The sequence below is a fragment of the Dermacentor albipictus genome, chromosome 1 (genome assembly GCF_038994185.2).
Source record: "Dermacentor albipictus isolate Rhodes 1998 colony chromosome 1, USDA_Dalb.pri_finalv2, whole genome shotgun sequence".
Lineage (NCBI taxonomy): Eukaryota > Metazoa > Arthropoda > Arachnida > Ixodida > Ixodidae > Dermacentor > Dermacentor albipictus.
The window spans coordinates 521,400,416-521,427,024 of record NC_091821.1 but is presented as its reverse complement, the minus strand read 5'-3'; the positions used below and the strand labels follow the sequence as shown (position 1 = coordinate 521,427,024).

General features: G+C 42.8%; 1 protein-coding gene and 1 long non-coding RNA gene across 5 annotated transcripts in view; one reads left to right on the top strand and one right to left on the bottom strand.

Moving 5' to 3' along the window:
• Positions 1-26,466, bottom strand: part of LOC139054907 (uncharacterized) — a 30,739-nt gene extending 4,273 nt beyond the window's left edge. The window contains exons 1-2 of the long non-coding RNA XR_011511612.1: positions 26,390-26,466; positions 19,008-19,051 (exon numbers count right to left, since the gene is read on the bottom strand). This is a non-coding gene — a long non-coding RNA (uncharacterized lncRNA). The remainder of the gene's footprint in view (positions 1-19,007; positions 19,052-26,389) is intronic.
• The window catches only part of LOC139054905 (heparan-sulfate 6-O-sulfotransferase 1-like), a 180,664-nt gene that overhangs the window by 18,393 nt on the left and 135,662 nt on the right, over positions 1-26,609 (top strand). For 3 of the 4 annotated variants that reach the window (XR_011511610.1, XM_070532638.1, XM_070532637.1), the window contains exon 2: positions 5,718-5,870. The exons of the other annotated variant lie outside the window; for it this stretch is intronic. Coding sequence is in view for 2 of the 3 variants with exons in the window: in XM_070532638.1 (XP_070388739.1) it covers positions 5,718-5,870 (153 nt within the window). In the remaining variant the exon portion in view is untranslated. The remainder of the gene's footprint in view (positions 1-5,717; positions 5,871-26,609) is intronic. 4 annotated transcript variants of the gene reach the window in all.

The following is a 26,609-nucleotide window of genomic DNA, read 5'->3' as shown; positions in this document are numbered from 1 at the left end:
CGATAATTTTGAGGCAAGTGCTTATTACCGGACTTGTGAAGTGGGACCACCTTCCCGATTTTCCAGTCGTTGGGAGGCTTGATGAATTGAGCGACTGCTGAAACAGTTTTGTTAGTATAATTGAACTGGAAGCGCAAGTACTTTTTAGGAATTTAGAACTAATTTCATCACACCCTGGAGATCAATCGTTTTTTAAAGATTCAATTAATTTAGCAACGCCAGGAGCATCAATAGTTATTGGTCACATAATGGAAAATCCGTGGTGCGGCATATCTGGAAGATCAGCTGTCATGCTCGAAGACAAGCTTCCAATGAATGTTATATTCAGTGCGGTAGCACAAATATTATTTGGGATTATGTTGCCGGAGGTACCTTGCAACGTAATTATAGGGTTGTGTGCAGGGTGTATAATGCGCCAGAACTTTTTAACATTTGTTTTCAAAATAGATGGTAAAGCAGAAGACAAAAAGTTGTTCTTTGCAAGTTTCAGGGTTTTCACGTATGTATCGGAAGCAGTCTTGTATGTTGACCATCGCTCAATAGAAGGTGAAAGTTTGGCAAAACGGAACAAGCATTTCTTTTTGTTAGATAGTCGCCTGATAGATGAATTGTACCAGGGTGCTTGAGGGTAGAGGTGACGACGTGCTTGGGAATATATTTGTCTGATAGTTGGTGTACCTTCGTTTTGAACAGTAGCCAATTTTCTTCAACAGAGCATGTGTCGAAATTAAAAAGAAAATGACCAATAAATGCAGACAGTTCATTATTAATAGCGGCAAAGTTAGCCGTTTATAATCTAGGATGGTTTTTTTGTTTTATTCATTTTAGGATGTGGCGTATTAATAGCGAAATTGAGCAGAAGATGATCACTGATACCTGGCAGATATGTTAAACCTGTAGCTAGCTCTGGATTTGTGGTTAGGATTAAATCTAGAGTATTTGCCGTACTTGTTATAGTCCTAGTGGCTTGCGTTGCTGAGTTATCAACACAGGCTATACTTTGTACTATATAGTATACTATACGTATACAGTATAGTATTATATATATATATATATATATATATATATATATATATACCAGAAAAAAAGCAGTTCTGGGTCCGGGTAAATATTCACAGTGAAGTAGACGCGCGTATGAAGCGGTTTATTGACGTTTCGGCCGGGGTCCGGCCTTCATCAGAATACATTGCATGGTGTCAGTACAGTTAATATACATGTGCTTATCAACCAAATGAAGATACGTTAACATGAAAAACGAATAAAATGGGTGAACAAAATGTATCCGAATCGTTCAAAGGATAGCTGACACGTGTATAGACCGATGGCTGCTTCAAAGAATCGCCCAAAGAACGCCGCAGCGATAGCTCCGTCAGCTGAACAGTCGCCTTCAGCACAGGACGCTACAGGTTCCTCCCCGAAAGGTCCCCGCTACGAGTTTCGCAGAGCCCACACGAAAACCGTGGATGATGCACCGGCAAACTGACTAAAGGCTGTGTCTCCAGGTAACAATATTTCTTACCTTTGTTCGCATGAATTTCTAAGGCTAAGGAAGGTTACAGAAAAAAGAATTCGCAATGCTCTACATGTAGATACCCTAAATACCTACCTAACTGCGGCTGTTGCACCAAAGGGTCTCCGTATTGTTGTAAAAGCAGCTCTGTCGGACATGTCTGAGCGCAATATAGCTAGATGGGATAACATACAAACAAATGCTTCACTACAACTCACCCGTGTCGTGTTAGATCACTAACGTTCTTCTAGTAAGAAATTCATGAACCAAGAAAGTCAAATTGCTGCGAGCTTGAACTTGTCCTCTAGCCAATCCGCCGCGTTAGAGGCATTCGCAACCAAAAAACGGAATGAAATCTACGCATTGAAAGCCAAGAAACTGTCCCGTGACGGTGTTGTGTGCCCTTCTGGAAGCTAGAACAAAGTATTCAACTCTGCCCCTTTTCAAACCAAACCTCTAGAAGTACACTCCGGCACTTCTTCGTCATCCTCTGTTAGTAGGTTTGCCCATCAGGAGCTGAATAATATTGTTAATATTTCTGACATTCAGCTAACAACTGAGGAGTGCAGTGTTCTACGTCGTGGTCTCAATTTTTGTCCAGCAACAGGTGGACATAATGAATTTCAACTACTGAAAGATTTGGATAATTTTGCCCGTAACTTACGCTTGCGCGAATACTTCCATGACCGCTCCAATTCAAGCGATTCGAAACACGCGTTACCCTCTGGCAAGCACTGGGTCCCTCCCACACAGCGTGATAGATTTTTGGACATGTATATCAAAGCAGTACAACGAGACGTTCTGCAATTGTATCAAAAACAAGCACCCTTCCGCCATAATTTGTCCGCCAGTGAAATGAAAGCACTAGATACCCTTTCCTCTCGCAAAGACATCGTCATTAAGCCTGCTGACAAAGGTGGTGCCATTGTCATAATGAACAAGTCCGATTACGCCGCAGAGGCCCACAGACAGCTAGCAGACGCGACGTTCTATAAACGCCTTGATCATGACCCCACTGAGCAATATAAATCTCTGATCAAAAGCACAGTGCTAGATCTCGTCAAGAAGAAAAAGGTGCCTGACAATGCGGTTCATTCTCTAATTCCACTAAGTCCTGTTGCTGGTCGTTTCTACCTTTTACCTAAGATACATAAGATAAACAACCCAGGTTGTCCCATCATTTCTGGTATAGGTACAGTCACAGAAAATTTGTCCAGCTACGTAGATTCCCTGATTAGTAATATCCCAGCTACGTTTGCCTCTTACGTAAGAGACACTACCCACTTCCTGTCGGATATAATCGATCTCATTATTCCTCAAGGTTCTCTTTTGGTCACACTTGATGTAGCATCTTTGTATACTAACATTCCACATTCTGATGGCATCATGGCAGTCGTCAATTGCTACGAATGTGTATCACCCGAGAAACTCATCGACAGCGACACATTGGCAAGTTTGCTAGCCCTTATTTTGGAACTAAATAACTTCGAATTTGAAGGACAACACTATGTGCAAATTAGTGGGACGTCTATGGGTACGCGAATTGGCCCGAACTACGCCAATATATTTATGGGTCAGCTAGAAGATAAATTTTTGCTAACCAGGACCTTAAAACCTTTTTACTACAAACGTTACATTGACGATGTTTTTCTGATTTGGCCTCATGGGGAACGGGAACTGCTTTCTTTCATATCTGACTTTAACAATGCCCATCCATCTATATAATTTTCTCACACGTATTCTGCATCTACTATTAACTTCCTTGACGTCAGCGTTTCAGTGCTAAATGATAAACTATCTACTGCCCTATACAAAAAGCCGACAGATAGATGTCAATATTTACACTTCGACAGCAGTCACGTTAAACATTGCAAGACCAGCATTCCTTATAGCCAAGCCTTACGTTTTAAAAGAATTTGTTCTGAGCAATCAGAGTTTCAAAAGAATTGTGGTACCCTAAAAAACGCTTTAGCCAAGCAAAATTACCCACCTCAATTAATTGACGATGCAATAAAACGCGCAGACGTGCATGACCGAAGGACGCTTCTTTGCATTAAGAACAAACCGACTCCCTCACCCCAGGCAAATCTTGTCCTAACCCACACTGCGTCAGTCTCAAATGTTTCGCATGTATTAAAGAAACGCCACAATATTCTAATGCAAAGTGAACGCCTCAAAAACATATTCTCTGATCCGCCTAAAGCAGTATATCGTAAAGCTAGAAATATTCGAGATATACTAGCATCATCATCTAAGACTGACTGCCCTGATGCCATTGGATGCCACCCTTGTCGAAAACCGCAATGTAAAGTATGTCCCTACATGGCCACATCGCAACAGGTTACTAGTACGTCTTCAAACTTTTGTTTAAAAATCAAAGGTGATTTCGACTGTGACACAAAAAACGTAATATATATGCTTGAGTGTACGCTCTGCAAAAAACGGTACATCGGACAAACAGAAGGGCCTTTCAGATTCCGCTTTAACAATCATAAATCCCACGCTAACACGTTGCCCAACCTGCCCATCTCAAAACACGTACATCTTCCTGACCACTCATTTGACAAACTGCGAGTCACGTTGCTTGAATCTGGATTTCGCTCAAATTATGATAGAGAAGCCCGCGAATCCTTCCTTATCTACAAGTTTGATACTGTCGCGTGTGGTATGAATGAATATGTAGGAAAATTGAGTCGCCTGTCTTTGTAGCCCGTCACTTGTCCCTTCTTCTACTAGTACGTCGCTATTCCCCTTTTCCTGTGTCTGTGTTTGCTTGATAACATAGCACATATTGAGTGCATATCGACGTTTTGTTGTCACGTGGCGATTGGTTCTTACAATTCATTTCGGTACGTTTTTATGCTTTGTATCTTAGATTATATGTTTGCAATCGCCATCGGTCTATACACGTGTCAGCTATCCTTTGAACGATTCGGATGCATTTTGTTCACCCATTTTATTAACTTTTCATGCTAACGTATCTTCATTTGGTTGATAAGCACATGTATATTAACTGTACTGACCCCATGCAATGTATTCTGATGAAGGCCGGACCCCGGCCGAACCGTCAATAAACAGCTTCATATGCGCGTCTACTTCACTGTGTTTATATATATATATATATATATATATATATAGTATATAGTTATACGTTGATGCAGCTGTAACTTTTCTAGGATTGATTGGCCAACATTTTTGCCAGGATAGGCTGAAGTTTTAAGCTGTGATCAGATTTTTGTGCTTACCATATTTTCCAGACTATAAGTAGTCGCACCTTCACATGAGTTGCGCACAGTTTTTTAAGAATTGCTAATTGGGTGTAAGTCACACCAATGTATAAGATGTACCTTTTTTATCTCAGTTGGTATGATGAAATGTGATTATGCATGTTTGTGCACCAATTGCAAAATGGTGTACATACCCTTGCAGGGCACTAAATTTCCGTAAACAAAATTTTTATCAGCCACAAATTCTAGCAGAGTGAAAACTTCAACCAATACTCCTCAGGCACAAAAGTCAATATTTATTGCAGTTCACTTGAACCCATTCAAGGATTCGTCTTTTAACGCAGTAAAAAAAATTAAGCGACTTGGGCCAGCAGCATCACTAGGTCACTGTCATTGGCCTGTACATAACTTTTACGAAATGAGGGCACATCCCTGGCATTGCTTCTGTGGCGTTGAATATTCAGGAAAAAAGAAATCCTCGTATTGGTTATGCCAGTGTCCATAGTTTTATGCATGTATAACTCACACCGTTGTGTAAGGCATCCCAACTAAAATTTTAGAAAAACGAAACGTGGCTTATAGTTTGGAAAACATGGTACTTATTGTTTGGATCTGACTAAAGTAGCAACAGACTATGAACGTGTGAGCCTACATCAACACTTGATTTATTTTCGGTCAAGCCTCTCAGGACCATATTTACAAATATGCGAAAGTGATGATGGCCTTTTGGACTATAATATTGTACAAATGTCATTAAACTTCGGACCTGTTGTTTGTGTATGTGCCCCTCATAAAACATTTTCATGCTACACGGTGCTAAACGAGAAAACATAGCGCACTCGCACTAAAATGTTTTTCGAAAATGTAGATTAAAATAAAACGTTCTTCTAAAAAGCGATTGCTTTAGTTGTATTATAAATAAAAAACAATCTTAATCTATATATACTCAACAAAAAACGAAAATATTTTTATCATAACAGTGTTACAAGTCAAGACCGGCCAAGACTAATGCCTGGCCAATCCAGAACAAGATGGTGGCGTTCGACGAGGTGGCATTTGATCCTTCCAGAACAGAATATCAGCCAATTTTGTTCTGATTATTTGGAAGCTGATATAAAGCTGTTCAGCGGCTGGTATGAACTTCAGTGTCTTTTTTCTGTGCATTACATTTTGTATTGTTGAAACTGCTGGCGGTGAGGTTACGCACTCGACCAGCAAAGTGCATTCCGTGAATGTACTCCCACTGGAATGCACTCTTCTGCAAGCACACTCCGCTTCCGATGTTTAGATTTGGGAAAGTGCACTTAAAACCAAGTGCACTCTCCGTAAGTGCACTTAACTTGCCCACTTGACCGGGGTATTACTAATTAGTAAGTGCAAGTAATTTTCCCTATGTTGTCCTTTGTGCATTAGTTTGTTGACACCTTATGATATGATTAATAGAAACTAGGGCCCTCAGTTCCCTTTCTTCTCATTATTTCCAAAGTTATTCCTCGAAATTTTGAGAATTACCGCCCACAAACAAATGTCATGAAATGAAACCCGACATCGCGTGCCTTTTATGTTAAATCTTCTCAGACTTAAATATTAAACGTGTGATACACTCTGCAGGGGCATCTGCGTCAGCAGGCGTCTGGTGTGTTGCGACGCCACGTACCGAGCATACGAGGTTTGGACACTCGCGCGTGTAGCTGTGTGCGAGGAAAAGGGTATTGGGGGAGGGTTTAGCCGATGCCAATTGTTTGGACCTTTATGGCTCTCAGTGGAGGCAACACACCTCTTTGGCTTCCACTTTATGTAGACGGCACCCCCGGCTTGACCCATCCGGGGGAAATTGGTAGTTGCTTTTACCTGTCTTTCTCTCTCACTTTAAATCTTGCCCGTCTTATCTTTACTTTCTTTAACTTCCAATTTTCTAGTCAGCAAGGATTAACGGAGTGTGACATAACCAGATTATATCATATTAGGTTATAGCAGTAACACAGCTGGCATCTGGAGGGCTTGTTTTACACGTTCTACGGTGTCCCCTTGTTCGGCTTCATGGTGGGTGGCTGGTGTTATGGCTGAAGCAAGAATCTATGCATGGCAAGTTCATTTCCCCAACTCCCAGATCGCCCCAAAAATGGGGGTGCACCGAAGTTTTCAAGTTTCTTGGCCACCGAAGAGAGAATTTCCCACGCTACCATGTAGTGCACAGTGATAGACCAGATAAGACTGCGAGGATGATCTCGCCATTTCTAGATATTAGGCTACGAAGTTGGCCAGTGGTGACCTCCTCTTAAAGCTTTGCAATAAAAAGCAGTACAAAAAGCTACCCAATTTAGTTTATTTTGGACAAATCCCAGTTATGGTCACTCCTCACCATACCATGAACACCATCTGAGGTGTAATCTCAGATGATGACATGATGGAGCTCACCGAGGAAGAACTTTTGGAAGGACTGAAAAAACAAAACGTTAACATAAAAACACAAACGGTTAACATAACAAAATGGTTAATGAGCAATATCTTTAGCATAACACGAATTGAGATGAGGTGCGACGGAAAAGAAATTCAGACCAAACATATCATTCTTATCTTTGGATCAAGTGTGCTACCCAAGACCATTGAGGCCGGGTACGTCAAGATCCATGTCAGGCCATACGTGCCTAACCCCGTCAGATGTTTGAAGTGCCAAAGATTTGGTCACTGTTCCCAGAACTGTTGAGGCCTATTGACTTGTGCTAAGTGTAGTGCCCGAGAACACATCTCTGAAACTTGCAAAAACACTGCACACTGTGTGAATTGTGATGAGGAGCACACCGCATACTCGTGGTCCTTCCAATCATGGAAGAAGGAGACAGAAATTGTGACAATAAAAGTCAAGGAGAACATATCACTTAAAAAGGCATGCAGGCAGGTATCGTACCTGCCGAAGAATAGTTTTGCCAAAGTGACGCGTCAAGGGGCAGCGAGGGGCTTCCCGGCTGTCCGGGAAGCCCCTCGCTGGAAGCCCCTCGCCGGAAGCCGTTCCGGCGGCTTCCAGCGGCTGTCCGGCCCGCTTGCAGCGGTCCGGCGGCAACTCCAACTGGCCTCTCGACGGATGCAGCCAGCCCTACACTGCCATCCGTGAAGGATGGCCCATCAACATCTGGGCTGGTGGCCTACTGGTATTCTTCTCTGGGGGCAAAACCTTTGCGAACAAACCGCTCGCTAGAGCAGGTGTCCAGCATCCCTTATGAGGCGATGGGCACAACTCACAGCCAGACGGCGCATCAAGCGCCTAAGGAGTGGAGAGATTCTCTCGGTTGCTCCAAAAAGGAAAAACAGCGTATCACAGGGTACTGTAACCGAAATTTAATTTCTGTAACACTCGGCAGAAACCTCCTGTCATTATGGACACACATATATCACAGTGGAACTACAGGGGACTTCTTTATAGCCTTTTAGCCTTGATAATGTTAAAGAACCCTTCCGTATATATAGTCCAAGGATGCTATATGTCCAGGAGACGCATCTCAAATCAACACACACAAACCTTCTAAGGCAACAGGCCACGTTTCGCAAAGTCCGCGACGACGCTACCGCCTTGTTGGGTGGTGTGGCTCTAATAGTTGATAAGGGTGTTGCTTGCCAGCAATTACAACTCCGAACAACCCTTGAAGCAGTTGCTGTAAGGGCGATGCTCTTCGCTGAACTCATTACCATCAGCTATATATACATTTCTCCAAGGAATGAGCTTTGTAAAGCCGATTTTGAAAGCTTCATTGATGAATTTCCATAATCTCATATGTTGGAAGTGTCAAAGCACACAACACTGTGGGGACATTCTCGCTGCGATGCAAGAGGACACTTATTTGAAGACTTCCTCTTGCCATCTAGTGTGTGTTTGCTTAATAACAAAGAGCCAAAATGGCACACATCACCTACTCATCCATAGATATAACTATAGCATCAAGTACACTCATGCCACACCTTGAATTGAGAGTGTTAAAGTATCCCTATGGAAGTGATCGCTTACCAATAATTTTGAGTTTAAAGGGACACTGAAGGCAAATACTAAGTTGACGTGGACTGTTTAAATACCTTTCCTGAAACCTCACAACTCTTGTTTCATGCCATGAAAAGACTTAGTTTACAAGAAAATTTTGTCTGAAGGGTACGAATAGCTTTTCAGAAATTCAAATCTCCCACCACCCAACCCAGCGAGTGGTGATGTTGCAAATGTCATCACCGCCCTTTGATGCTGTGGGTAAGGTGGCGTCCGATAGACGGCGGCACTCGGCCAAGACAGAGCGGCGGATTCGACACTGCAGCTGCTTTTTGGTCAAGTGGCGTAGACCGTTCAGGCATCCTGCAACATGACATGGAAGTTGAATTCTCTGCTACTTGCAGTTTGTGCAAGTTTAGCAAACCTGCAAAACCACTGCAGCATTACACGACCAGAAAAGTACTGAAACACAAATGCATGGGCGGCGCAGGACTCAAGTGAAAACGGAGCCTTTCGACCGCCCGCATCGTTGTCAGCAGTAATTTCAATAAGTTCTTTTTTTCTACACATCAAATGGAACTGGACAAGTAACATTTTATTTGATGTTATAATACAATACGAAGTTGTCTTTTGCAACAAGTAGTTGAGAACTAGTGACAGAATTTAACCAGGGTGTCTACCAACCGGGAAAACCGGGAAAACCGGAATTCTCAGGGAATTTGAACAGTCTGGAAAAACTCAGGGAAAACTCAGGGAATTTGTGCTTCTATCAGGGAAAATTAGCTGTAACTTTATTGAAAGGGAACGAAAGTCGTGTTAATGCTGGCTCCAGTAACAGAGGAATCGCAACGAATCGTCATTGACGCCGTGTCATCGGCGCGATGTATTGCCAGAGTAGTTAACGACCGATTTTCTAGACGCCCGATTTTTCGGACATGCCCGATAATTTGCACGGTTTTGCGGCACCTCCACGTACTCCATATAGTCAATGTATATTGCCCCGACTGCAGGTCTGAAATGGCATTAATCAAAGCCGCCACCGCCGCTATTTTGATTGTCTCGCCGCCTCGAACCGGCACTCTCGCAGGCAAATCCGCAAATCTGTAACCACCACCGCGGCAACGTCAGGCCTAGCTGCTTCTATGTTCGCTATTAAGCTTCTTGCCGTGCGGTGCCGTGTTTTTCATTGAAAGAATTCGCCGCTATCACCAATGGCACCGACTGCGCCTTTGTAATCCTAGCGATTGGCTTTGAAGCTCGCAGAGCACAACGCGTTGCGTAATGCCAGTCTGCGAAAGTTAGCTTCGCCTCGGTACACTATTGTTAGGCGGTGAAGCATAGCAAGCGTGGGAAGGGGGCAATTGTCGCGGGACACAGTATACATTACTTAATTACACATGCGTGCACGTCGTCTTCTGTCACAGTACAAGCCCTGATATGCCTAAAAAGCGTACTGGCAGGCCTTCAGAGCTTTTTGAGACGTGCCTGTGGTAATTTTAGCCCTTAAAGGCAGTTAAAGACATGCATTAATTTTTTTCAGACTGCCCGTTTTTTTCAATTTTTTTTTTTGTTGCGGCCCCTCGGAAGTCCAAGAAATCAAATGTTGACTGTACAACTGACCAAGAGGATCAGATGATCCATGTGGTGAAAGCGTGGTAGAAGGAGGATGAGAACAGAAAGGACCGACGCACTGAGGAATTAACGGGAAAGGAAGGGTGCCGCCACCTTTTTGAATGAGCTTGAGCTAAAAAAACTAAGTGATGGCTGATGCTGAGACACAGGTTTCCCTCATCCAAACCAAAATAAATTGTTTACGCAGTGAAACCCGACACTGAGATGTTGTGTACGGGCTGAGAGTATGTCAGGACGGTTGAGGTTGACTTCCCAGCTGCTGAGAGAGAACCTTAGTTGTGACAAAGTTCAGGACCTCATACAGATGAGCTTGCTATCAGTTGATAGAAATAGCTGATATTAAAAAATATTTACTTATGTATGCATCTCCTTTTCATTCGTATTTGAAAATGTTCGACTCAATTTGGAATGGACTTTACCATTTCTTTCGCTGTGCATTTTACTAACACCTTCCTTCTGTTTTCTTTTTAAATAAAATATATATTACTCCTTACTATTCAAACTGCATTAAGTCATTTTTTTGTTTCAGCATGCTTACTAGAGAGTGACAGCATCGGGCAACGTGGTGTCAGCCTGTCTTGACATAAAACAAAGATCTGACTCATTCAGGGAATTTCGCAAAGGTGCTCAGGGAAAACCTGGAAAACTCAGGGAATTTGGAAATGTCAACTTGGTAGACACCCTGTTTAACTGAGGAGTGCTTTTTGTCATTGGGCAAGTGCTTGAATGCCCCGGGGGAGTCTCTAATCATGACCTGCATTCACCTAGATTTCTCGATTATTAAGGCTCTGTTCGTGATAACATTGACTCCTTAGAGATTCTCGAGCACTAATCTATCACTTTAGCTTGACTTAGGATTTGCCTTTAGTGTCCCTTTAAGAGAACAAGGTGGATGTTTCTCACATATTTCCCAATGGAAAGTCGACACAGCCAAATGGGAGCTGTTTCGAAAATTCACGCATTTAGACCCAGATCACATTGATTCGGTCAATATCGACAACGCTGTAGCTTATAGCTTATTTAACAGGTTTTATCATTGATGTGTTCAAAATGGCAGTCTTGAATGATGCATGCTCAGGATTGCTGGCGATGGAGGCAGGGAGGTGATTCCATTTGGATGATGTCTTTGGGACGTAGGAATGAAAGTACATGTTAGTCTGCCAGAACGGTATTTGAGCTTTGAAGTTATGGTTGACGTGGTATGAAAGGTAACAAAGGTGGCGAGAACAATGTGCATTTCAGTTGAGGATTTGTAAAGAAGATTTTATGAAAGAGACAGGCGAGCCTGCTTTCTTCTGATAGAAAAGTTAGGAAGGTCTAGAGAAATCTTTATTGAAGCAATACTGGCAGTGCGAGAATAATTAGCGACAATGAACCGAGCTGAACGATTTCGAAGTCTAGATGAGTGAAATCTAGATGAGTGAGGATCCCATATTGAAGAAGCGTACTCAAGTTTTGACCTGACTAAAGTTTTATAAAGAAGTTTTAAGGAAACAGGAGCCAAAGCAAAGTTACGTCGCAAGAAACCAAGAGTGTGGTTTGCATTGTTAATGGCGTAGTTAATGAGTATTCCATGATAAATTGTTATCTATATAAACACCTAGATATTTATAAGCCTTGACAGATAGCAAATGAAAATTAGTAACGGAATAAACAGGGATAGTACAGTCAGCAATTCTTTGGGAAATCCTCATTATTCTGCATTTGTTAACATTCAATTTCATGAACCAGAGTGAACACCAAGAAGTAAGGCTGCCAGGATCAGATTGAAGCTGAGAAAAGCTATAAGGGTTAGCTATTATGCTGTAGAGAATACAATTGTCGGCAAATAGTCTGATTGTTGATTTAATGTAGGTGGGAAGGTTGTTAATGTAAATTAGAAACAGAGGACGGAGCCTTGCAGTGCACCGGATGGGACAGAACAAGTGCGCGAGTTATGACAGCAGTTACATGCTGGGTTCTGTTAGATAAGAAGCATTTAATCCACTGCAATAAATTCAACGCAATAGTATTTAGTATACTTAGTTTTCGCAAAAGCAAACGGGGAGAAACGGTGTCGTAAACTTTTTGGAAATCGAGGAACATACAGTCGATAATAGAACCATTGTCAGATGCCGAAAGTAGATCGTGAGTAAAGTGAAGTAGTTGAGTTTCGCTCGAGTAATGTTTCCTAAAACCATGCTGACTGTCATGGAAGAAGTTATTTTGTTCGAGAAATGCAATTAGAATAGATAAAGTGCTTGAGAAGCTTACATGGGATACTAGTCAAAATGATGGGTCTGTAATTAGAAGAACTAGATAAGTCACCTGGTTTCTGCACAGGAATCACCTTCCCCACCTTCTAATCGCTGGACATTGAAGCATGTTGCAATGAAACTGTATGAAATGTATTTTGTACGTATGTATATATGTTTTAAATGTATGTATTAGGTATGAAATGATTAGATACTTGCATCCTGAAGCACTGAAAACACTCCTGTCCCCTTTTAATGCTGTGTAGGGGGCTGGGAATATCCTGCCCTTGTGAAAAGAAGCCCTATTCATCCCGATACTTAAACAAGGCAAGCACCTGTCCTTAGCCAGCAGCTACAGACCAATAGTGCTAACAAAGAGCCTGTGCAAACGGTATGAAAAAATGGTAAACCGGCGATTAATCTGTTTCCTAGAAAATAACAAAATACTGGAGCCCTTCCAGTGAGGTTCCGAGAAGGTAGGTCGATGATAGACCACCTTATTCGCATCGAGGCAAACGTTAGAGGTGCGTTTATACACAAGCAGTTTTTACTTTCTATATTTATAGATCTAGAAAAAGTGTACGACACAACATGATGCTTTGGGATTCTGTGAGATCTTTCTGCGATGGGGGTCCATGGAAATATGTTAAACACAGTCGAAAGCTACTTGTCTAACCGCACGTTTCATGTAAGAGTGGGCGATGCTTCATCTAAAACATTCACCCAGAAGGCTGGTCGGCCGCAAGAGGGTGTGCTTAGCTGCACACTCTTTGTTGTAAAAATGAATTCCCTGTATACAGTCATTCCATGCACCATGTTTTATTCTGTGTATGTCGATGTGCAGATAGGTTTCAAATAACATAACATTGGTATCTGCAAACGACAGGTCCAGCTTACATTAAAGAAATTGTCTAAATGGGCAGATGCCAATAGATTTAAAATAAACACCCAGAAAAGTGTGTGCACACTCTTCTCAAACAAAACAGGAATGACACCAGTGCCAAACCTCACAATCAATAGAGAGGAACTATCTGAGCAGTGAACACAAATTCTTGGCAATAATTCTAGACTTTAAGCATACCTTCATTCCCCATCTGAAGGCAAAATGTCTGAAAATGATGAACCTTTTCAAATTTCTGTCGCACACAACCGTGATCGAAAATCCCTCTTGAACTTGTACAGGAGCCTTGTCCGCTCTCCACCTCGACTACGGTGCTATAATCTATCATTCTGCAATGCCAAGCGCGTTTACCCTTTGAGGGTTTATTTTTTTGTTGCAGATTCTAATTCTTCTGAAGGACTCATTTCGAAAAAAAATCATCGTAATTTTTCTAGGGTGACCGTAAAGTGAGAAAAAAAGTTTTGCATTAGTATATATTTACTGTTTATTCCTAAATAACAACAATAAAAAAAAGGAATGAATTTGAAAGATTTGAAAATTTGATGCATTGTTATACACATAAGGCTTAGGAAATGCACGCACGAGGATATTTCGCGAGTGTCGAATGTTCCTGCACTTACACTAATATTTATGCCCATAGCGTAATCGAACTGCATAGGTGAGCGCACTCTGGAGAACTGCACGGTTGTACGCCCATCAGAAAGCAAAACATGTGAGAAACTTTTGCTAATCTTCATCTTAAGCCAACCAGAGGCAAATAGTTTTTGCAAGTCTCCAAAAAAAAAAAGAAAACAAAAGGAAACTCATGCATGGCGGCATCCTCTCTATGCGCACCATTGTGAGCACTAAACAAGCGAGAAACACAAGGTCGCCCTTTGAGCAATTAGTAACAAGATAGCCATCAGTTTTGTGAGCACAGGAAGCCGAAACCGCCCCCAAAACAAAACCCAAATGGCTGTCTGCTGCGCGCGCAGTAGTATACATATACATGCGCCGTAGCAAACTAGCTGTAAAACAAACTGTGCGATGAAAACCGAGAAAGGGAGGCGTGAGGAAAAAATTCCCTGTATTCCCACATAGTGGCAGCACATGCCGGAAAATGAAAAGTTAGGAAATTGGCGTGTGTTTTAAACGTACAGAGAGCGCCGTAAATATGCGGCATCGACAATTTTGGACTTTATTGCGGGGCCGTGTATTTATGTCATTGACCCTCAAAGGGTTAAAAATCCTAAACCCTGTGAACCGCTTACGTATCCGAGTCGCGACTTGTGCCTATAGAAAGCTTCTATGTGGAATCAAACGAGGGGTCGCTCCATCTACAGAGGTCATAATCTGTCTTCACATATTATCTGAAAAGTAAACTCGAGTCCTGAACATCTTTGTTACACAGCTGTAAACTATGTGTTCTGTGTCATATTGTTTTATAATCGGCCCACAGTCGGGGAGCGCTTTTCACTGCATGTGAGGAATCTAAGTGAAGAAATGTGTGTCCCACTTCTAGAACACCATCGAGTGCTTCCAGTGAAGCTGTCACTGTCGTGGCAGTGACAGCTCGTGGAATGTGACATGTAGTTTGTTGAAGTCACTAAGCATGCTCCTGAGATGCGCATTCGAATGCACTTCCTTGAACTTTTATCGAAGTACTGCTGCCCGAAGTTTTACACTGATGCATCAGTCACAAGCCAGCATGTCTTATGCAGCAGTCGGTCCGTCATTTCCAGAATCTGGCATTCCACATGCACAAACAAGTATATTTATGGCTGAAGCCTATGCACTATCGGCTGTGAAACACATCAAACAATTAAAACTGGAAAAGGCAATTATATTTACCGACTTTAAGCATTGTCAAGGCTTTAGTATCACTACAAAAGCATCAAAATTCTGTAATTATGGACCTTTATACACTTCTGTGCACTATTTATGCATGTAATCAACATGTCATATGCTGGGTGCCTGGGTACAGAGGCATTGAGGGTAATGTGCTCGCTGACGAAATAGCCACATCCACAACAACAAAGCATTTCAACTCTTTCATAGCTGTTTCAGCCATGGATTTGAAACCTTCAATTAGAAAAAAATTAAGAGACTATTGCCAATGCTTATGGGATGCCCAAACCTTGAATGAACTCCCTCTAATCAAGTCACAGTTACGCACTTTCCCATTAATAATCAAATCATGATAAACTGATGTGTTGTTATGCCAACTTAGAATAGGGCACACATTGTGGTGTTCTCACCCGTGCTCTTGGGACAAAGGAACAACAACACAGTAGTGCAAACAATCACAAGGGCATTTATTGCACCTTTCATAGACTAATGCCTGCTAGCCAAGTTGCTATCCACAAAACATGCTGATGGGCGCGCGACAAATCTAGGAAGTTCGACTCACCGCGACCGGATAACGAGCGAATATGTTTGCCCCATGCTGAATCCCAATGCCTGGTCAATCGCATGTATGGTCATGCGAATGGTGCCGCGTTCGAATGAGCCCTCGCGAGACAGTCTCGCAGAAGCATGGATCGGCGCACTCGTGGAATGACCGCGCAGCTTGCCGGACCCGAACCAAAGAGGAAGAGCGTTCTCCTTTCCGCACCTAAGTAACCCTCCTTTCAAAAGATGAAGCGCCAATAGTGACAGCACACTAAGAAAGAACAAAGGCATGATAAGGCGCTACTTGCAACTGTTTACTGAAGTCAAAGGTGGCTGATCATGCAGCCATGGAGAGAAGGGGGCAAAAAAAAGAGGAGATGCTAGTTTATCTGTATAGGAAAATGATTTTCTTTGTATTAGTCAATTACCCTTCTGCAATACCAAACAAAGCCATTCTTGGCGTGTCACCAAAAGACAGGTGCAAAAAGCAAGAGACAGGTGGTGTCGCCCTCTTCAAGTTCCTATACCAGCTCACCGCTGGGACATCATGGATTGTGATGCTAGCTTATCTGTAAATTGAGCCTAGTTTACCAGTAAGACTTAAAATGTAAAAATGGAACCAAAGGTTGATCTTGGGAAATTCTGGGAGCTTTCACTGAGCCTACGTGGCGAAAATATGAAAACATATTTCCAAATCTGTGATGTCATAGCTCACTGGGATTCGCGTATCATCGCTGAGATTTCACCGTGAAATTTAGAAAATGGAACTTTGATCTTCATTGTCTTTTATAATAATCAACCTATTACTATCATGAAATCAATGAAAATAGAATTTTCATTAAAGAATACTCTGCCAGCTTAAACGGATCTAGTGTTTATCTTTAGTTTAATCCTTTAGGAGTTCCAGCACTATGTCGACGCGTCTGCAAAACAGCTGTTCTCGAAATCTAATGGTGCTGCTGCACTGCGATCTGATCCTTTCAGCTCTTTTTCTGCATTGGTTTTCACTTCCAAGGTGGTGCTTATAGACCTCGTGGTGCCATCATGCTTATTAGACCACCTTTTGCAGACATTGAGATCAGTGAACAAGGTGTTCTAAATATCCTTTTTAACAATGATGTTAAAAAAAGCCCTGATCCTGATGGCATTTCTAATAAATTATCACATTGATATACAGAATGGAATTTTAAGTACTTGGCTAAAATTTGTTACTCCTCTGTTAACCCTTTCAGTGCCACTGATATACTGGTACATTCTCCACTCTCTACAGTTGGTTTGCACAGTAACACAAAGGCCAGTCTGGGTGCTCCATCAATGTCTTGTCTAAGAGGACACCTGATGGCATGCAATTCATCCTGAGCAATGTATCTAGCTGCTCACTGTGGGGTATGTGGTTGTTACCCGATGTAATTGCCCCAGTGCTAACACAGATTTGTAACCTATCACTCCCTAGTGATGTCTTCCCAAGTAAAATGAAAGCTGCAAAAGTGTTAGCTTTATTCAAGAAAGGTGATAAAACAGCTATGTCCAACTACAGGCCAATATCTATACTCCCGATCTTTTCGAAAGCTTTAGAAAAAATAATTTTTATCCGTGTATTTAACTTCCTTAAAACTAAAAACCTCCTCGCTGACTCGCAATATGCCTTTCGCAAACACAGATCGACTCAGCTTGCACTTCTTCGGCAGAAAGAATACATTTTACAAAATTTTGAGGACCACCAGCTTACTTTAGGGGTATTTATTGACATTAGTAAGGCATTTGACTCCATCAGTCATGAACTATTATTGAATAAACTTACCTACTATGGTATCTGCAGTGTCGCCTTAAAATTATTTCGGTCATACCTGCAGCATAGATACCAATATGTGCTCATTAACAACAAATCATCCAAAATTTCTTGTGTTACGACAGGTGTTCCCCAGGGCAGTATCCTTGGGCCTCTTCTGTTTAATCTTTTCGTCAATGATCTCATTAATATTGATCCCGATGCCAAATTCATAATCTATGCCGACGACACTACTGTCCTGTTTTCGTCCAATGATGCTTCGGCGCTAGTGTCAGTGGCTAACTCTTGTTTGGAAAAAATATATTTATGGTCTCTAGAAAATGGTCTCAAGATTAACGCTGAAAATACAAAGGCAGTTTTATTTCAACTGAAGAATAAGAATACCTGTCTTTGTAGGGACGTGGTGTTAGGGTCTTCTAAAATTGAACTCGTCCCTTCTGTGAAAATACTCGGGGTCTTATTTGATGAAAATATGAGCTGGAGTGATCATATTGATTTTCTTGCAGTCAAACTATCCCAAATTACTGGATGCATTTTCTCTATTCGCTACATGCCTCGGAAGATTAAAATGTTAAATTATAATACTTTGTTTGCGAGCCACCTTCATTATTGCTGCCTTATTTGGGGCACCACATCTGTCACAAATATTAACCGTTTGCTTGTAACACAAAAGAAAATTGTTCGCGCAATTAGTGATATGCCCTTTGACTCCCCATCTGAGCCCCTATGAAAAAAAACTTTGGGTAATTAAAGTCAGTGATATGTTTAACTACCGCCTTGCTCTTGGATACCTAAAAGAGAGCAAACAGAATTTAAGCCTTGTTTCATCTCTGGCTAGATTAAAACACAACATCCCATGTTATAATACCAGGTCCCCAGAATATTGGCATGCGCCGCATGTGCGTTCAACCTATGGTAACCAAATGAGTTGTTACACTCTCCCCACTCTGCTGAATAATCTCAGATTTGCATCCATCGATGTACCTAATCGTTCTGGTAGAGAACTGTATAATTTCTATTGCCCCAAGAATTGGGTTTAACCATCTACCTAATGTTTTTCTTTTTAAGAGTTTTGTGTATCTATATATCCATATTATTTGTTTTTCCCGAGCTTTTTCATGTGTGAAGCAAATTGTTTAAGTGAGATGTATGTACTACATGCCATTACTCTCTTTCCATTCTCCATTTTCGTTGTTCCTTTTTCCTTTCTTTTTCTTCCTTTTTTTTTCCTCGTTCCTTGCTGCCTGCTGCCTTTTGGACCTTCTGGTTATTAGGACCAGTCAAGTTGCTTTTGTAGCACAGTAAAGTGGAAAGTTGGGCTAGTTGGTGAGTGATTGAATAAAGATTTGATTTGATTTGATTTGATCATCATACCTTGCTGGTGAAGCAGCGGTTGAGGTTGCCTTTCTGGAAGTGCACTAAAAAGAAGAGAAAAGAAAATGTGTAATAAAAATGGTTGTTAGGGTTGCAACAAATTACGTTAGGATTGCACACGATGATAGATAAGTGCCATGTCTTTGACGCCCGAGTATGCGTGGGCAAATGATTTTTTAAAAAAAAAGAAGCCTTTAATCTTGCCTTGATTTGCTTTGACGCCTGAGGGTGCGCAGGTATATAAACATGAAGTATGTGTTCTGAAATAAAATAGTTGCGAGTGCAGCGAGTGTCGTCTTTTCCTGTTTGTCTTCACTGTGTCCGTGTCTGTGCGCTGCTTCACCAGCAAGGTATGATGCTTTTGTAGCAACTTTTTTCCTAATGTCTTGGCACTTTGTACCACTTGTTTTTATGAATAAAGCTATTATTATTATTATTATTATTATTATTATTATTATTATTATTATTATCCTGTATTCAAACATACTTAGATTATCTTCAAGAGTAACAATCAGCTAACCGGTGAAATGGCAGAGGCCTACCGCATAAAGAAAAGAAGAGGTAATTGCATCAGCCACCCCTAGGTCTTGCTACATGATAAACAATTTAACTTTGTAATAGTTATACTTTCTTTAATTTATTACGTTGCTTTCGAAAGCTTTAATCTGTGATCCTTGACATGCATGCGCAACCCTCCCATTCCGTTTTTAGCATGCATATGTTTGTTTCTTTTCAATAAAATTTTTCAGTTGTGAGTAAGTGCCTGGTCCTGTCTCCTCTCTTCGTTCTTGTCTTCGTGTGCTTTACAGTTTTAAGATGCAAGTAATCTAACTAGCCCAGTTGTCTATTCTGTTACAAAGTAGGTGATCTCCAAGGTAGTTGTATCATCTATTGCATATTTCTAGAAGCATATTTTCTCATCTCTCTTTGCTAAGTCTAGCTTTTTGCTAGCATGCTGCGGAATGCGCCCCTATGTGGGCCTGGTCGCACCTTGCGAGGCATGCATCCGCCTATGGGAGGGGTGGCTTTGCACAAATATGTGTGCCACTGCATAAGGGCCACTCTTGCGTATTTCTGCTATCTGTTGTACATGTATAGCATTTTCTTTCTTTTTACCCTAACATGCTGGAAGCGTGTGTATCAAAATTAAACTAGGTAGGAGATAGAAAACAAAGGTAGGAATGTGAGGACCCAATAAGAGTGCATTTGCCATTATCTGTGTCATTTTTTCTCTTCTGAATAACATAATGAACCGCTGTGTTCATTTTATGATATCCAAGAAAAGAAACCTGGCATGGAAAGCCAGGCTTCCTTTGTGGCAACAAAGGAAGTGGCTGCACTGCAGACCTTGCAAATTGTGGTCGTGTTCCAAGTTCCTTCAGCGCATCATTCGCAAACTGTTGTTTTTACCTGGATAAATATAATGTGCACTTTTTCATTTCATTCATTTCATTTTATTACCTTAAAGACCCACAAGGGGTATTACATAAGGGGTGGGTACATATATTTTGGTGAGCAAGTGTTAACACAACGAAACATGACTGGTGACATTATTGGCAAAGTTGGATGAGCACGTGATGGCTGCGATGCCGTTGGGTAGGTCGTTCCAGTCTACTGCAGTACGGGGAAAAAATGATACGGCAAAAGTGGTAGTTCGGGCACGAGGTCGGGAAACTTGATTCGGATGACGAGCGTGATGAGATATGCGGGCTGGAGGGAAGATGTAGGGTGCGTGGCCTAGTGAACTATAGAAAAATTTATGAAACGAGCAAAGGCTGGCAATACGGTGGCGAAGTGATAAGGGCAATAAGTCGGATTCAGCTTTCAAAGCTGACGCACTGATGTCGTAAGAATATGATGAATGGATGAATCTGGTTGCTCTTTTTTGGACTGATTCGAGTGCATTTATAAGGTAAGCTTGGTGCGGGTTCCAAATGGGTGAGGCATATTCTAATTTTGGTCTGATAAAGGATTTGTACACTAATAACTTCACATGTTTAGGGGCTCGGCGGAGATGACGTCTTAAAAATCCAAGTGTTTTATTAGCAGATGAAATGATGTTCGTAACGTGCGTGCTCCAGGACAAGTCGCCACACAAGGTAATGCCTAAGTACTTGCATGATAGAACTGGTTGTACATGGACGTTAGCTATGACGTATGGGAAATGAAGTGAGTTACGGCGACGCGTGAAGCACAAGATTTTACATTTTTGAGGGTTAAGTTCCATTAACCGATTGGCACACCATTTCTGAATAAGGTTAAGGTCGTCTTGAAGCGATGTTTGGTCAGAAGCGTTATTAACCTTGCGATAAATTACACAATCATCGGCGAACATGCGAATATTACTAGAGACATGCATTGGTAAATCGTTAATATTGTTACGTAGAAAGACGCAGATGAAAAGCTATATACAAGTATATTTACAAGTAAATACGCCGCACTTGGCCAAGAGGCAACAGCCTGCGCTAGCCTCTAATTGTCATCGTCATCTTCACACTGCTCGCCTCTTCGTGACAAATACTGTTCCGTAGTACTACCCCCGGTGGCAAAAGTGCCGTCCCGGAGCGACTAAAGGCCGGACTCGGAAGCAGTGTAGTAGGCCTTGAGCCTACTGACATGCACAACAACACTAGATGCCAGAGAGAGGACAAGGGTAAACCCACAGGAGCAATTTCGTACGTCACAGGTGTCAGCTGGCGCAGCATGAGGTATGCTGTGTATCGCGAAAGGAGCTTTTCTGAAAGTCCAGCGTGACAAGAGGGCGACCACAGGAGCACAACAGCACCAGGCGAAAACTACGTCACGATGGCGGGCGTTGTACTGAGACTGCTGAGTGGTTTGTGAGGCCGTCAGTCGAGGACGGGCGAGCTGGCGTGCATGGTCGGCGAGGGCGATGGCGTCGCGCGCCTACTCGCTTGTTGAGATCGCAGCAGGAGGAAGTGCCGTGTCTAGGGGCAAGGTAGGTTCACGACCGTACAGTAGATAAAATGGAGAAAATCCGGCGGTGTCCTGCCGGGAAGAATTATACGCAAATGTGACGTAATGAAGGGCAATGTCCCAGTCGTGGTTGCCCTTGGAAACGTACTTGGAGACCATATCGGTAAGAGTACGGTTTAACTGCTCTGTCAGGCCATTGGCTTGAGCATGATATGAGGTAGTCAGCTTGTGTTGAGTGGAGCAGGAACGCACAATGTCAGCGATAACTTTCGAGAGGAAGTTACGACCACGGCCAGTAAGCAGCTGTTGTGGGGCGCCATGAAGTAAAATAATGTCACGCAAGAGAAAGTCCGCGACGTCAGTGGCGCAACTGGTAGGGAGAGCCCGCGTGATAGCGTATCGGGTGGTGTAATCAGTTGCGACGGCTACCCATTGTACCCAGAGGATGACGTGGGAAAGGGACCGAGGAGGTTTAATCCAACACGAAGGAACGGTTCCACAGGGACGGTGATCGGCTGGAGATGACCGGCAGGTAGCACCTGAGGTGTTTTCCGACGCTGGCAGGGATCACAGGCAGCAACATAGCGTCGGACGGAGCGAGCGAGACCAAGCCAATAGAAGCGGCGGCGGACGCGGTCGTTCGTGCGGGTTACCCCAAGATGTCCTGCAGTGGGTGCGTCATGCATCTCAGAGAGCACAGTCTGTCGTAGATGTTTTGGCACGCCAAGAAGAAGATCAGTGCCGTCGGGGAGGAAGTTTCTTCGATACAAAATGCTGCCCTAGAGGACACATCGGCGAACGGATGCTTCGGTAGGTGTAGAGTGCAGACGCTCGATGAGTGCTCGCAGTGATAGGTCTCGGTACTGCTCATCGGGGATGTTAGCGAGGGCAGACACAGAGAATATACCGTTGGCGCTACTACTGTCGGCGTCGTCAGGCTCGTCTACCGGGTAGCGAGACAGGCAGTCAGCGTCCTTGTGTAGTCAGCCAGATTTATAGGTGACTGTATACGAATATTCTTGGAGGCGTAAGGCCCAGCGACCAAGTCTTCCTGTAGGATCTTTCAGTGAGGATAACCAGCAAAGTGCGTGATGGTCTCTGACAACGGAAAATGGTCGGCCATATAAGTATGGGTGGAATTTGGCAACCGCCCAAACTAGGGCCAGACACTCACGCTCAGTGATGGAATAGTTGCGCTCCGTGGGTGAGAGGAGCCTGCTGGCGTAAGCGGTAACACAGTCGTGGCCGCGCTGGCGTGCCAGTACTGCGCCAATTTCGTGACCGCTGGCATCAGTACGGACTTCGGTAGGTGCAGAAGGATCGAAATGGGCCAGAACGGGAGGTGTTGTGAGAAGGTCGATTAGATGTGAGAATGCAGAGGCCTTGTTATCGCCCCACTGGACAGGGACGTCTTTTTTCAAAAGCTTTGTTAGTGGTGTTATGATTGGGGGTTCAATCCCATCGCTCGTGATCCGTTGTCAAGATTGGAGTCGGGCATGAATTAGAAGATAGCTGGCCCATGCCGTTGTGCAACTTATCCACGCTGAGGACGTTGATGAAGGGAAGGACTGCTTCTCATTGAGAAGGAGGAATGTGGGTTTTTTTGCAGTATTTATATCAGTCTAACATGACTGCTTGAGAAATACATCAGTCTAACATCACTGCTTGAGAGAGAGTCTCAGTCTAACATGACTGCGTAATAAAAGTGTGTCGAGCATCCGCACAACAGCGGCTTATAAGCACTCGCTCGCCCCCGCCCCCCCTTGATTCCAAGGGGATGGAAACGTTCGTCCAGTCATTGTAAGCACACCGCCTCTCCCCGGGATGGCTTACACACACACGCACACACACACGCGCGCGCGCACACACACACACACACACACACACACACACACACACACACACACACACACACACACACACACACACAGTTCGGAGCCGACGTCAGAGGGGCTTCGTGGAACTCGGAGCTGACCCGGGTAGGGAAAGTGGACGGTAGATAAGCGGTGAATTTTTTTTACCCGATTTGAAGACTGGAATGACCTTACCGCTTTTCCAATCGCGTGGTAGTTGACCTGATAAGTGACTGTGAAAAAGGTAAGCATAAAAACTGCGCACAAATAACCTTGTTATTTTTCAAAACCTTTGAGTTAATATTGTCAATACCGGATGAAGATGAAATTTTCGTGTTTTCAATTAGGGACGAAATGCCAGATGGCATGAAGACAACTGGTGGCATAGCATAATTTATCACTGAGAGTGGTGCTGAAAATGATGGCGGTATTACAGTTTCTTTCATAAATACGGATGAGAAGGCAGAGTTAAACAGAGTAGCGCACTCGGCATCAGTGAAGACTGTGCCTGACTCATCTGTGAGGGTTATTTCTGGTGCGTGATGTGGATTGTTAACTTGCCAGAACTTTCTGGGGTTACTAGTTAGCATATTCGGCAAGTCTGAGTGAAAAAAGGTATGCTTGGCATTAGAAATAGCGGCGAGATATGATCTTTCAGCTTCGTGATATTTCACCCATGCGCTAAGCGTCCCCCGAGACTTGGCTGTATGGTAAAGACGCTTCTTTTTGTTCTTCAAACGTTTCAGTTTTTTAGTAAACTATGACTTTTGTGAATTAGAGTGAAAACTAATTTGGCGGTTGAATCTATTAGTTATATTTTCTAGTTTGTCATTGAACAGTAACCAATTTTCTTGAACACTGCGGGAATGAAAACGTGGCGAGAAGACTTGAAAAAACGCGTTAAGTTCATTACTTATGGTGTTATAATTTCCTTTGTTATAAAGACGGATGGTTTTATGGTATTTGCGCCGCCGGTTTGGTGTAAGGAGAAGGGTTGGCGTGAATTACTTTGTGGTCGCTTATTTCAGGTAGGTATGTAATAGGCTGAACGCTGTCTGGGTGATTGGTTAATAAGAGATCTAAAATATTTGCACAGTTCTGTGTTACGTGGGTAGGTTCAAGTATTACCTGAGTAAGGTTGAGTTATTGCAAAAATCTAGGAATTCCCGTGTTTCTCCATTGTTAGCTATAGGTGCGGGCTGGGTATGCCAGTCAATATTCGGAAAATTAAAATCGCCGAAGAGGAAGATGTGTGAATTCGAATGCTTTGCGGACAGTTGACTTAGTATGTTATTAAGCTGACGGGAAAAATCCTGGCTACTATGTGGCGGCCTATAACAAACGCCTAGTAAAACTGTGTTAGGTGCTGCGTGAAAGATTAGTCACAACATTTCGAGGTCAGATGAATCTTGTATTAGGGAACATGATAAATCTTGGCTGACAGCAATGAGTACGCCCCCTCCTCATGAATCTTTACGGTCTTTTCGAAAAACTTGAAAGTTTGGTAGATCAGTCAGTATTTCGTTGTCTGTCATGTCACCGTTCAGCCGAGTCTCAGTTAGTATAAGCATGTTGCTGCTTGATGACGAAACAAGGCTAGAAATAATTTCATGCTTAGGAATAAAACTACGAATGTTAGTGTATATAATGGAGAGCGAGAGGCTAGATAAAGAAGTGTTCTTGGCACGGTTCCCAGACTGTTCAAGACGAGGTGATTGCTAATCTGATTGTGAGGGCCGAGTTGCTATTTCCTTGACTGTTTGCGTGGTTTCGTCGAACATGTAGCGCTTCGGACCAATATGTAATGTCTTAAAATTCAGAGCAAACTTTGTTGAGTTTTCTTTAGCGAATGCGACTAGGGGCTTTCGCGCATTTCGTATTTTGAGGGAAAAGTCCTCGCTGATGCTGAAGTTAGTTTCCTTAAACTTATGACCATTTGATAATATGGCATCTTTAATCTTAGATGAAGTAAACTTGACGATGATTGGATGAGTGTGGTTAGATTTGTAATGCCCAAGGCGATGGGCCAGTTCAATGTTCTCAGGGTTAATTGTTATACTCAAGTTTTGACAGCAATGGTTAATGACTGTTTCTTCATAGCCTGCAAAATTTTCGGATGGGTTAGTATTGGGAATGCCATAGAATATAAGATTATTGCGGCGCGAGCAATTTTGTGCATCCTCAATTCGCGCATCTAGAATGTCTAAATGTTGAGCAATCCCAGCACTCTCCGATTTCATTGCTTCGAAATCGGTTTGAAGATCTGAAAAAGCTTGGAAATGGGCCTCCAGATTGGTCATTCGCTTAGTCAAGCCGGCTATGGCAACTTCAGTGGAATTGGTCTGTGTTTTGAGGTTTTGTATTTCAAAAATGAGCTTGGTTTGACCGGCGGATACATTTTTTAGTTCAGCGAGCACATGGTCGATAGTGTTAGGGCCGGGGTTAGATTCGATATCACCTGCCAAGAGCAGCAAGGCACGCAAAACATTGCCGCAATCAGCTACAAGAAAAACGCAGCACTGCGGGCTCAGCAGCTGCACTAGGAAATAGTTGCTAGTTTTTTTTTGCAAACAGGAAATACTTGTTACCAACCTGCATGATGAATACAAGAGGATTAGTGACTTGTCCGGGAGCACAGCCACCAAACCCACAGAGCGGCGAAGGTGGTTGTAGCACTGTTATATCGGCGGGTGATGACTGTGGTGATGCGGCTTTCCATTGGGCATCCAGGAATAGAAAACTGGGTAGTGGCATTGTTGGGCAGGATGAAGCGTTGATGTCGGGCGGAAGCAGGAATAAGATGCCGTTATCA